Source organism: Morone saxatilis, unplaced genomic scaffold (genome assembly GCF_004916995.1).
Source record: "Morone saxatilis isolate NCDOM2014 unplaced genomic scaffold, NCSU_SB_2.0 Contig20, whole genome shotgun sequence".
Taxonomy (NCBI): domain Eukaryota; kingdom Metazoa; phylum Chordata; class Actinopteri; family Moronidae; genus Morone; species Morone saxatilis.
The window spans coordinates 12085883-12098910 of NW_023339763.1; the positions used below are offsets into that span (position 1 = coordinate 12085883).

The 13028-nt window shown below is 40.5% G+C and overlaps 1 protein-coding gene across 1 annotated transcript in view; it reads left to right on the plus strand.

Moving 5' to 3' along the window:
- nbeaa (neurobeachin a) overlaps positions 1 to 13028 on the plus strand; it is an 86504-nt gene that overhangs the window by 22296 nt on the left and 51180 nt on the right. The window contains exons 2-6 of the mRNA XM_035667180.1: positions 4608 to 4839; positions 7687 to 7787; positions 9852 to 9947; positions 10208 to 10329; positions 12655 to 12781. Of these exons, the coding sequence (XP_035523073.1) occupies positions 4608 to 4839; positions 7687 to 7787; positions 9852 to 9947; positions 10208 to 10329; positions 12655 to 12781 (678 nt within the window). The remainder of the gene's footprint in view (positions 1 to 4607; positions 4840 to 7686; positions 7788 to 9851; positions 9948 to 10207; positions 10330 to 12654; positions 12782 to 13028) is intronic.

Here is a 13028-nt window from a genome sequence, read left to right on the forward strand (position 1 = left end):
TGTAACTGAGGAACATTTTGATATATCGTGGAGTAAGAAAAGCCAGGTATGCATAAAAAAATTAATGATATTTGAATTTAATTGAGGCTGTTTTCAGTTTCAGGGTCCCGGCATATTGCATGCTGGCACACTGTCACAGCTTATTGGGACACTTGAATAGAACCGAGACATAGTTAATGTTATTAGTAACACCTGTGTCAATTACTGTGTACATTTTGTTATCCAACAAGTCCTAATCATACCCGATTCATAGTCATTTGTTATTGCTTGAGAAATGAAAATGACCGCTATATAGCTGTTATAATATTGATTAAAAAGGCCTGTTTCCCTTAGAGCAACTGAGAACTGATTCTGAGCAGTGTGGTGAGAAAGGGTCAGACGGACAGAGGGAGTGTTTGTTTTACCAACCTCTTATGAGAGCTGGTTTTGGCTGGTCGAGGTGCCTGCTCATATAAGCTCTTTGTGGTGTGAAGACGGTCCTGGCACTGACCCCCACCCTTCTCAAACTCCCACCTCCCCAACACAGCCAGAGTGATGCCAAGCTGAGTGCCAGCTTCCTTCAGGGTCTGAATGAGCAGCTCTGCGAAGCTGGTCAGGGCAGAAATAGAAACGTGGGAAGAGGGAGGAAAGGTAACACATAAGTGTGCAAGCACAGAACTGATTACATGAAATAATGCATTTTTAAAAAACAACTTTTATGATGACCACAAATGGAGAGTGAAAAAGCAAAAAAGAGTGGTGTCTGGCAGACAGGCTCTCAAACCCATAAATACTCCACAATATGAGGAGATGAGTCATCAGTGATAAGTCCAGTGGGAGATACATTTCAGACTGTTGCTGAAAGTGTTTTAAGGTTAACAAACCCAATGCTCTGAAGTTTTCTTTCTTGTCATAACACAAGGGGTAATTATATTTCAATATTATACAGTCTTAAATGTTTTAGTTCCAGTGTTCTGCATGTTCTGTCATGTTTAGGCGTATAACACACATTTATATGCATCAGCCCCTAAAACCTGTCCGAATGAACAGTAAGATGTTGTCACTTCCTTAGCAACTGCATGACACTGGTTGTTTAACTCATCCACTAGTCTCCGTGCTGTTTTTTTTTTTTTTTTGTGAATGGAACATGAGTGGTGCTTGGGGAGCAATCCCTGTCATAATGCTGCCAAAACAAACGTCTTCGACCGGTTGCCAAGAAGACAGTGAGGTCAGTGCTCACATAGCCTCAGAGGATGGAGGGGATGGCACTGCCAAGCCCCTTTAGGCGTGCAGTCCCTGTTAATGTGTTTGCGCCCCTTAACCACGAGTGTATATGTTGGGGTAGCAAAGGCCTCTTGTGTGTGCTCATTGATGTGATTACCCGTCCCTTTTGTGAGAACTTTCCCAGTAGGTTTCCGAAGCAAAGACTAGGGGTGGGAACTGACATCGTGGACACACAGGGTGGGGTGAAGGGAGAGATCGAAGGTTATTAGTGTCTATGCGAAGGGAACATGCCCCCGCATAAAACTAATTAGTCATCTTTTGTCTGTGTGCACGGTGGCGATGGTGCTTGAGTGCATTCAAGTGTGTTCAAGCTGCTAGTGATCAACCTTATTGCCATCTAGTCAGCATGTTTATTTATACATCAATTAAAATCCCTACTCAAGCAAATAATGGGTGCATAAATGCTCAAGCATCTATCATTTTTATGGGAGCCACATGAAATAGAGAACATATATTTGATGCAAGCGTTTTCATATTGAAGAATATTTTCTCCCACACGCTTTCTTTTTTCCATCTCTCTCTGTCTAGCTTCATGTCTCCTGATGTTCTTGGTCCAGGGTGCTCTTGGCAGTGTCACCCATGTTTTAGTCGCCTTTTCCAGATGTTGCTTCTGGTTGAGGATAGATAATAATTATCTGGGCACTTCTTTGTTTCTCCCCCCATGTGTCGCCTGTGCTCGGCCTCCTTTTTCTCTGTATTGTTGGTCACGAGACCCAATTTGTTGCTGTCGTTTGCATCACCCTTCTCATCTTGCTGTGATGTTCTGCACGCGGGTGGGAAGTGTGAGCATAGAGAGATTAGGCTCGTGCTGTACATGTGTAGGTATGCCCTGGGGCCGCGTGTGTTTCCGTGCTCAAGTTGCTGTGTATCTGCGAGCGAGTTTCTACAAAGACTTTTTGCGCTGTTTCCCCTTAAGCTTCCATTGTGTAGTATATCGAGCATCTTCCGACTGGCAGGTTATATAGATGTTGTAAGACGCAGTGGTCCCTTGCGAGTTGTATAATTGGGATTCTCAGAGGAGAGGGGAAAATTCAATGTGGGATGAATTAATTCTTCCTCTTTTTATTCCATGCCTTGTAGAGTGCACTGGATCAATTCCCATCACCGAGAGAGAGGGGAGAGAGAAATGAGAGGCAGTTAGTCTGTCCGAATACAGGGGAAGGGAGGAGAAGCAGGTGAAAGAACATGGAGATTGTACACTTGAACCGGAGTTGCTTTAATTACAGCGCCCTGATCCAAAACCTGATCAATTACAAGGTGACAATAGTTATTGGCAAGAAGGGAGCCACAGCTTACAAGGTATAAACCTTAATCTTAAATGGCTCACTGAGACCTGTCGATGGGCCAACATGTAATGAATGCTTGTGTTGCTAATGATTTCTGCAGCTAATGTTCCATTTTATGTCAATATTATACATGACCACATTGAAGAGACCATCCTTTGTCCTCGTTCTTCTTTTTTTTCATGCAAGGTGCCCCAGCATGCGTCAGGGTTGGGATCGGTTTCATTTCAATTAGTTTCTTTAAAGCAAGACCATAGTCAGGTTTCCATCCAAATTTAAAACAAATTTGAACCAAATTTCATAAAATCCAACAAGATGACATTATTAAAAGCTTCAATCAGTAGAAAACCATGTAGAAAACTACCTGCATGTTACACACTATACCTATTGAAGGTCCACACTAGTCCTTTAATTTGTGTAACATTACTGAAAAATCGCTCCAGGGAAATAAACAATGCGCATAAAAATAGGTGGATGGAAACACACTTAATTAACTTTTGCTGAACAGACGCCTTAGGTGACACTCGTAACCTGTCACCTGTAACAGTAGCACAAGTGGAGAAGACTCATAAAGTCAGTAAACTAAATTATGAATATGTTCGGCTAAAGTTTGCTTCATTAGCTTACACTGGCCATCATAAGCTACTGGTCAGACCAAGAAATTATAAATTGCTTATAGATTCAACTTTTCATTTGTAAGATGGAGACAGTGTTATTTCCTTTTTCGGAAGTTTCATATTCTCACTATAAATTATTATAGATATGATTGTGTATATATCACAATGTAGCAAATCAGTGCTCAGTTATTGTTGTTCAAACCAGCAATGTGTTACACTATTATGCAAAAAAACAAAAAAAATACAGAATACGTAAAAAACAAAAACTTCTTATAACCAATTTTGTTATTTTGTGTTTTTTTGTAAAATAATAACATGGCATTATCATGTCATTATGATACAAATGTGTAGAGACAATAATACTGAATTAATTCACAGCCATACTTAAAATGTTATTTTTGTTTAAAGGTTGTTTAACCACTGACTTTTTTCACTACTGAAATGCCTCAGATAGCAGTGGACTACTCCTGTGCTTGAGTTATGCATTGTTTTTTATTCCCTCAGCCTGTGCAAAGACCACAGTCACAGTCACGTTGATCCTATAGTGTTTTCTTTTCTGCTCGTAATCTTTCCTCTGATGCCTTCTTATAACTTATTACATGTTTTTTTTCCATCTGATTTAATAACCTCAATTGAGCTATCTTAGCTTGTTGGTTGCCATGGCTACCATTTCCTGGATAGTGTAGTATGCTGAGGCTGAACTGCGTGGGGTATGCTTGTGTTCATGAGGTGCATAAGTGTGTGTGTGTGTGTGTGTGTGTGTGCGCATGTGTGAGTTAGTCACAGTGATATGAAGACTGTACTATCACAAGTGATTATAGTGCACCAGCCATTATGAGACAGATCATTTGCACTCGATTTTAAAAGTATGGTGTCCTCTGACTAATGCTATGTGAGAGGACAGGGACTGAAATGTATATTAATCGGTGTCTGTGTGTGCGTCTGTGTGTGTGCTTGCATGGTTATGTGTATGTCTGAAGCAGTAGAGGGGGCCATTTTTGTGCCTGCTGTATTTTGAGAGTGATTGTAGTTCACAGAGGAGAGTGCTGCGCTCCTCACATTAGAGAGAAAGCAGAGGAGGAGATGGCATTGTGTGTGTGTGTGTGTACACAGATGAAGGACATTTATTTGTTGCAGTATGTGCGGCCTCCGGCAGAAGAAATGCTTTCCTAACCACAATCAGCATCCATCAGACGCCAGGCTTAGCTCTCCTACAGACAAAAGGTTAAATGCCTCACTAAATCATTCTCTCTTTTTGTTCTCTCTCTCCTCCCACTTTCTTCATCACCCCCCGCTTTTCCTTTCCCCCTTCCTAACACTTCCACTAACTGCCTTCCTTAACGTCGGTTCCCTGCCCTTTCCTGTTTCCCAAACCTTGCCCCTCCTCCCCTTCCCCTTCCTGCCTTCCTCCACCTCCCTCTCTCTCTCCCTCACCCTCCTCCAGCTGGTGGGCGGCGAGTTTGACCTGGAGATGAACTTCATCATCCAGGAGGCGGAGAGCATCGGCTGCATGGTGGACTTGCTGTCCCACTGCGAAGTGACGTGCCAGGCCGAGATTTGGAGCATGTTCACCGCCATCCTCCGCAAGAGCGTGCGCAACCTGCAGACCAGCACCGAGGTCGGCCTCATCCAGCAGGTGCTGCTCAAGATGAGCACTGTGGACGACATGATCGCAGGTGAGTCTGCACTAATGAGCATGTAATAAGGCACAATGACAAAAAAGAATATGTTGAAATCACTATCACAATATTTGTCCAGTATCCATATACTGTGAATTGGGATATAGCAAATGTGTACACAACCACGTGTAAAAGTATTACATTTAAACTTTTCAAAGTAAAACAAAAAGTTCAACAAGGGCTTTTACTTGGACATTTGGACAACCGGCAAAAGGATAACACAATATGATTAAATCATCACAACACCATTCCCCTGAAGCCGCAAGAGAAACACACACATGTTGAGAGAGAGCTTTGTTGATCTTAACGTAAAATTTAGTAAAATCTTTTACTTTTACTTTAGTAAAATTTTAATTGGTCTTATATTCTTTTGTACAGTATTGTGATATGTTGTTAAAATATAAAGACTCACTTTTATACTCACGTAAGCACTGTGACATATCCTCACACTGTCTTATTGAATCCTTAATATTCATAATAATAGTAATAATAATAATAAGTATAATAAAACATTTTCAGCTGGAAATAGAAAAACATAGAATGGACAGCATAAGATTGAAAAGTCAGAGGTAGTTATGTTTTCATCACCTTGTTAATGTGGGACTTGAAGCTTAGATCTGAGTCCAGGACAACACCGAGACCTCAGATTTAATCCAGGGGGTCAATTTCCCCAGATTGGTAAACAGTATTCCTCAGACCTTTCTCCTTTTGATGTATGTTTTGAACCAACTTTACAAGACGATTGATAAGATATCATGGTTAATTGTATTAAACGCTGCACAGGACAAGAATTCAGACGTTATTTTCATCAAACATTTCTGATTATTTTAATAAAAGCAGGTTCAGCACTGTGGTATATTTTCAAGCCTGATTGAAATTCCTCCTGAATATTAGTTTATTTTAGAAGAGGAGTTTATTTTAGACTGGAACTTCCTTTTCAAGTATCTTATTTCCGTGGTGTTAAGTGAGTATAAAGGTGTCGCGAAGGTTGTGTGGCATTGCGCTATTTAATTTAGCTTTTTCCACTTATCCACAATGTGCTTGGCTTAGGTAGTGATTTTATCACAAGTGCCTTTCAAAACCACACAAAGAGCTCCTGCATTTAACAGTGGGTTGTATGTGTAGGTGGAAAACAATTGCAGTACCATGGATTGGAAAGAGTGAAAGCCACATGGCATGTCTTGAGACTGTATTCTTGTGTATTGATTCGCTTCTGTTTTTCTACAGTGTATAGAAGAGTGTTGAGTTTGTGATTGATATTTTAGATGAGACATTTCTGACATTAAACTCTATTTGGAGCTGACAATATATTCTTTACTTTGGACCATTTATTCTTTGACTTCAACGTTGTGTTTTTAAGTTCAGATCCAGTAGTTGAAGATTTCCTTCCCTGAATTTTTTTTCAGAACAGAACTACTTCATGTGTGCATGTATGTTTGCCCTGCAGTCACACATTCCTAACAATCCATCTAAAGCAGATCAATGACCTCAGTATGTTTCTGTGTGCTGCGATTTGTATGGAGGGTTTCATTTCAAAACAACACTTACACAGCCGTCTCTTTACATGATCATATTGACCTTGACTTCCCTTTAATGATGCCTCGGAGTGCGTGTCCTGTCCTTCCCTCCCCCCAGTGTCCTCTCTGTCCTACCTACCGCCGCAGGATAATGTGCTTTTGTAACTTCTCTGACTTATTACCGCTCACCACGGCATGGCACACGCATGCTTAAATCACGTTAATGCCAATTCTCACAGACTCCCTTTCCGAACCATAATTCTAACACTTTTTAAAAACTATTTAAAATGACCTACATGGATTGATTGTACCGAAAAACAGAGCTTAGGGGTTTTGAATCTAGGACATTGTGTATTGAGTTTTCCTCTCATACCAAGCACCTCAGTGAGCTAGCCTTCTGCTTTATTCCCTATCGCTGGGCTCTGGCTAATGAAATATTGTCGGAAGACTATTCATATCTAGCAGGCCTAATGGGAAAGAAGAGCCTTTGTAAGCAGATTGCCTCACTCTGAGAGGGCTGTGCTGTGCCTCTGTCATATCCACACTGATCTGTTGTGCCTGTGTGAAGAGAAAGACAGTCAGGCAGAAAGTTCATTTGGACTAAACAAACGTCTTTTTACATAATGTTTACCTGCTTACATATTCAGAGGGAAATATTTTTTAAGCCTTGTTTTTGTCAACTTTATGACATGTAGTCATTAAACAAGTTCTTTTGGAGCCTTAGTGAGGTTGTTGACAGGTTGTTATTGCCTGTTAAAATGTGTATAAATTAATGGAATGGCTGGAAATTTTGGGAAATACACTACATTGGTTTTTACAAGGTTTTTTTTTATCTGGGAGTTTATTGATTAAGTGTATGGTAATAAATCAGCATTCATTAACAAACCTCATGTACACAATACACGCTGAGCATGTCACTGGTGTCGATATTAGGCAAAGCATTACACGGCTCTTTGTTTGTTTAGCTAGTAGCTGAGCGTACTTGACACACTCAGTGTGTTTGGCCTCATATTACCTGATAATAACGTGACAATAAATTACATTGTGGTGTACACAGTCACTGTATTAAGTAATGCTGTATACAGCAACTCTGCTTAAGATTCTAGGTTGTGTGTATTTTGTGTACAGTGGAGGAGCTCACAGGACTGCGATGCAACACACTCAAATTTCTTTCTGATGACCTCACCATATCTGAGAAGTGTCAGTAGAGGACCTTTCAAATGCTGACTCTCTCTCACACACACACACACACACACACACACACAAACAAACAAACACACACTTGCTCTCTTACGCTCACTTTCTTCTTCTGTGTGTGTTTTCTCAGACCTCCTGGTGGACATGTTGGGAGTCATGGCGAGTTACAGCATCACAGTCAAAGAGCTGAAGCTGCTCTTCAGTATGCTGAGGGGAGACAATGGCATCTGGGTAAGAAAGAACTGAATGAATGGAGGTTTAGGTTGTGTTATGACAACAGTAATATTTTGCTTAAAAGACACCTGTACTTCTATTGGTGTTGGACAACAAACATTAACACTACAAAAAATTGGAAAAAAACAACAGTGTTATCATTATTGTATATTGTTTTATGTCACAAATTATTATTTTATTTCATATTGACTGACGTAGCTAGCTGGATATTGATAAAGAGCTGCTTTTCATGATTGGATTTAGTGGCTATTCTGATTTGTTTTTAATGACACAACGGCATATTTTATATTTGAATTAAAAGCAACAGTTTGCTGATTCTTTCTGGAAAATGCCTACATTGCTTATGATTGTGTCATTGTATGTGTGTATATTTTTTCAGTGAAATGTTTGTGTTTTTCTTGTGTTTAAAATCAAAGGAGACTTCACATTGAGTATTTGCTGCAAAAATGTGATATTTCACTTTTACAGATATGCCAGTATTCTATGATTAATATTCGTGGAAGCTAAATTTATTTTGTTCTAGATTAATTATACAGCATGAGTTGTTTGTGTGTCATTAGTCTCAATGCCACTTGGCATGGTTGTGCTAATAGACCAGAATAATAGAGGATGGGTGTGTATCTATGTGTGTGTATGTGTGTTTGGATGGATTTGTGAGTGTATGTCAAGACAAGGGCAATTTAGCTTACGTTTAATCTATTTTTTCTCTAGTAATCAACGTTATTAATGCTACAGTGGTTTGACTATGTTATTTTTGTTAGACTAATAGAACCACGATGAAAAAAAAGCAAAACAGCAACAGCTTGATCAGCTGTGAAGGTGAAACACTCATGGAATAGGTTATAAATTAAGTGAATCCCTTTCCGCAACACACTTCCATATACTCATACTCTATATACATACAATCTATATCTTCTATTACTAACCACCAAGCAGCTGCACTGCAGTAAATGCCTTGCTCAAGCACTCATTTATTCTTCCCTTCTCTGACTTATCTCTAACTTTCTCCACCTTTAGCGCAGCCAGCCCAGAAACTGTTCTTATTGTGTGCTGCCCGATATGCATTTTCTTTGGTTGTGGTTGTTGTCAGTAGGTGTAGGCAGCTGATTGGAAAATTGTTTCATTAATAATGCCTTAAACATCACTTAAACATCAACATGAATCACTCTTACACCTGATTGCGTCAGGTTTTTAAACTAAAAATACATAATGTTACACTCTTTATTGTAGAATTCTTCCTAAATTATCCAATTAAATTGGCCTCTGAAAGAAAATGAGGGAAGAAATACACCATTCAGTTGCTGATTCATGCTTACCTTTAGAGCTGCAATGCCGAGTTTACTTTAAGTACCTGTTAATGAGATTGGTACAAATTCCACTTAAAGTGCTCCTTGTTGTCATCCTCTTAACTGCTCCCTGTAGTTGCTGATTGGCTCAGCTTCCTGGGGTTTAGTTCACTCAGAGTGGATGTTTTAAAACCGACATTTAGGGTGGTTTTGGGAGGCTAAACCTTCTCCTCTGCCATCCTAGCTCACTGGCTGGGTGTGAGGCCTTGGCAGCTGCTGGCAGCCACTAGCTAAGTCAATATACCCTAGTCCCTTCTCGTCAATCTCCTCTCTACTCAAGCTCCAGGACAACTGCCATCAACAACCCCTGGTCACTGATCAGTGATCCACAGCAAGGCCATCATCCATCCCTTCAGCCCTCTCTCCATTCCTCCTCTGTCCAATAACTATCACCACCTCATCCACCTCACCACTATTTCCCTGTCGTTTCCAATTTCTCCTCCCCCAGCAGCCCTCTCAAGAGACCGATCGATTAGGGGTTGCTATGGTATTGATGAGGTGTTGTCGGGGGAGGGCGGAGGTGATTGAAGAGTTATTGATCCAGTGGGTTTGTGGTAGAGATGTGATGTCACACCATGTTTTTTTTTGATAGTCTCTCTGCTCTGCCTCTGATAGTTGGCATCTGTCACATAATAATGATCGAATCACTTTCTTCTCTCATTCTTTCTCTCTCCTCTCCTCTCCTCTCCTCTCCTCTCCTCTCCTCTCCTCTCAGCCAAGACATGCTATCAAGCTCTTGTCGGTGTTGAACCAGATGCCTCAGAGACATGGTCCTGATACCTTCTTCAACTTTCCAGGACGCAGTGCAGCGGTGAGACTGACCATTATGAAAACACACACACACACACTTTAGCACCATTCTTAAAATAATTGTCAAATTTACTCTATGTGCACCCAAATCGCTGAAGAGTCTTTCGTTCATCAGCCTGCATTCTTTGTTGCAGTCAGCACATCCTAATTGGCACTTTGCTCCACCAGTGTGAGGAGCTGAATGATGAAAAGAAAGTAATGACTGATATTGATTGTTATAAACATTGCAAGAGCTGATCTGATGTGTCTGCCTTCCCCCAGGCCATAGCATTGCCGCCAATTGCCAAATGGCCTTACCAGAACGGATTCACTATCAACACTTGGTTCAGACAGGATCCACTCAACAACATCAACGTGGATAAAGACAAACCGTACCTCTATTGGTGAGTAGAATACCTTTCATATTACATAATACAGTAAAAATAAATACTGGGACTGAAAACATCTTTTACAACATCATAAAACATGAAAGAACCTTTTTTGAAGTTAAATGAAACACTCACTCTTCAACACTTCAGCACCATCAGAATATTTCTTTCGGACATAAATCTTTAATTTCTTGGCCCGTTTTGTTGACTCAGTGACATCACATCGATATTTTTGCCAGCGTAGTTAGAGAGGAGCTTCATAGAAGAAAAGGAGTTGAAAAAACATCAGTAGTAAACATAGGGTTTTTATGTCAGTCCTTCAGGATCACAGAGGAAGGGTTTCTTTGTAGATTCTCCATTTTCAGCAGTCATGCAGAGATTGCAAAGAGAAAAAGAAAGAGAGAAGCAGAGGGAAAAATATTGCAAAAGATGCAGAAATACCAGCCTCTCCACTGACAGTTGGCCTTACTGTAATGCAGCACATCTTTAAGATATGGGACTTTTTTCCCGAAGAAGTGAGATTTACTTCTTGTCGACTGTACAAACAAACCTCTATTGCTTCTGCTTTTAGTATTGATCCGAGCGACGAAATGCACACAGCTGAATAATGCAGGTTCAAGCCTGTTCCTTCTGGGTGTCAAAAGGCATTCTGGTTAAAGTAGGAAGAAACTAACTGAAGTGACCGGGAATGAAGCAGGTTGAGGGAGCTGTGCTTAATCACAGTATGAGAACACACATAGACTGCAGGCCTAGGTATCTCAGAGATCCCAGATGGTGGAGCCATGAAGGTCATAAGACAAAACATTGTATTGTTTTATCTGTGAATTATTTATTCTTGTTGAACAATTAATAGTTTAGTTTATCTAATGTCTACTCTCTCTCCTGAGTGCACTCTTCTAGTTTTTATTCAGACTATACCAAGAGTTCCTTTACTGAGGCTTGCCAGATAATAAACATCTAACTCATCAGACTGAATGACATGGACAGGAAGTTAATAGATAAACAGATAATGAATTAGAACATAACTTTAAATGTCAAGGCACTCGAGTGTGCTGCTGGTTGGACTTCTGCTCGTCATGCAGCTCTGGACCTCGCTGGCCTTGACGCTAACGTTGTAAGTGCAAGCCGTTAGCAACTATGAAGCTTCATTATCTTTGACCTTTTATTTAATTGAACTCCTTCACTTCGCTGCTCGGCTTCTTCGCTGCTCGGCTTCTTCCCACCTCTTCGCTCTGTGACGCTAACCAGCAGCGTTCTTCACCCCCTCCCCTCACCGAGCCAAACTCTGATTCATTATGAACAGAAAGGTTTTGCTTAAGGAGCCAGTCCTCTACAGGAAGGATGACATGCATCCGTATTCTCCGGATACCATCGCGAGAGATAAGTGTCAGGATGTAATCCTGTTTCCTTAGTAACCGTTTGTCAGGTTGTCATGGTTGTAAGGAGCGAGAGAGGGAGGGTTCCTTCCTCTCCTCTGGCCCAGCTCTTATCGTCCTCCCCCAGATGCAGCTGCTACTCTAGCCGCCTGTCTGATAGAGGCCTTCACAGCTGCAGGAAGGCCGCGATAACACACTGTTTCCACTCCTAATGTGTACCAGGGATTCACTTGAGAGGGATTTATATCTGCTTTTTGGCTCTGCTATGTGTGTGATCCTTCTGGGCCTGTTTTAGAATTGAAATCTGTCTTGTTGTTTTGTGAAGAAGCTTAGCTGCAAGACTGGGTTTTTTTTTTTAACGTGAAGGTTACAAATGCAGGGAGACAAACATTATGGTGGAAAAATGGAGGGAAGGGGATTAGTAGTGTTTTTCTACAAACCTGTGATCTGGGACTCCTGGTGCTGCTGCAAGAAAATACTCCGGAAAATCCTAATGGTACTGGCTTAAATAATGCTATATGTGAGTGTGAAAGTTGCTCTGCTTGTATTTTAGTTGGCAGGATTTCTTTTTGTACAATTTTATCTGTAAAAAAATTGGTTGAATTTCCGTTGTTGTAGTTGACCTTTTGCAGTTGTAGTGGTAGCTTGCAGAAACAAAAACATTGTGGTATTTGCAATAAAGCCAGTCTGTCAAATCAAACCAGACAACATGGTTGAAATGTAATTTATTTGACAAATGTAATATCACTTCAAAAATGTCAAGTCATTCAGTTTCACTAAAATCTAATGAAATGGTGAACATGTATTTAAGTCACACAATTCAAATGTTGCACCATTCATCAAGAAGTACAATCATTAGTTTTAATTTAGAGCTATTCTTTTAATTGAAATAGTTGTATATAAAAACAGATCTGAAATTGATAATAAACTGAAATGAGTGTCACTCTTTCTGATTCTCTTGCAGTTTTCGCACCAGTAAAGGAATAGGTTACTCTGCTCACTTTGTTGGAAACTGTCTCATCGTGACATCGTTAAAGTCAAAAGGAAAAGGCTTTCAGCACTGTGTGAAATATGATTTTCAACCCCGCAAGGTAAGAAAACACACACTCACACACAACATTTTTTATTCAGAGTTTGGTATTCTTGTGCCACTTGTTAGATGAGACAGCATCAGGAGTGTGTAGCTCTCTTCTTGTATCTTGCGCTCGCTTAGAGTGTTGATGAGTTTAGATAGGGTCTGTCAATTAAGACCTGCACACTGCCCCTCTACCGCACTGTCAGCATTGTGCTACTGTCCTGCACACACACACACACCCTCACATGCACACACAAACACAC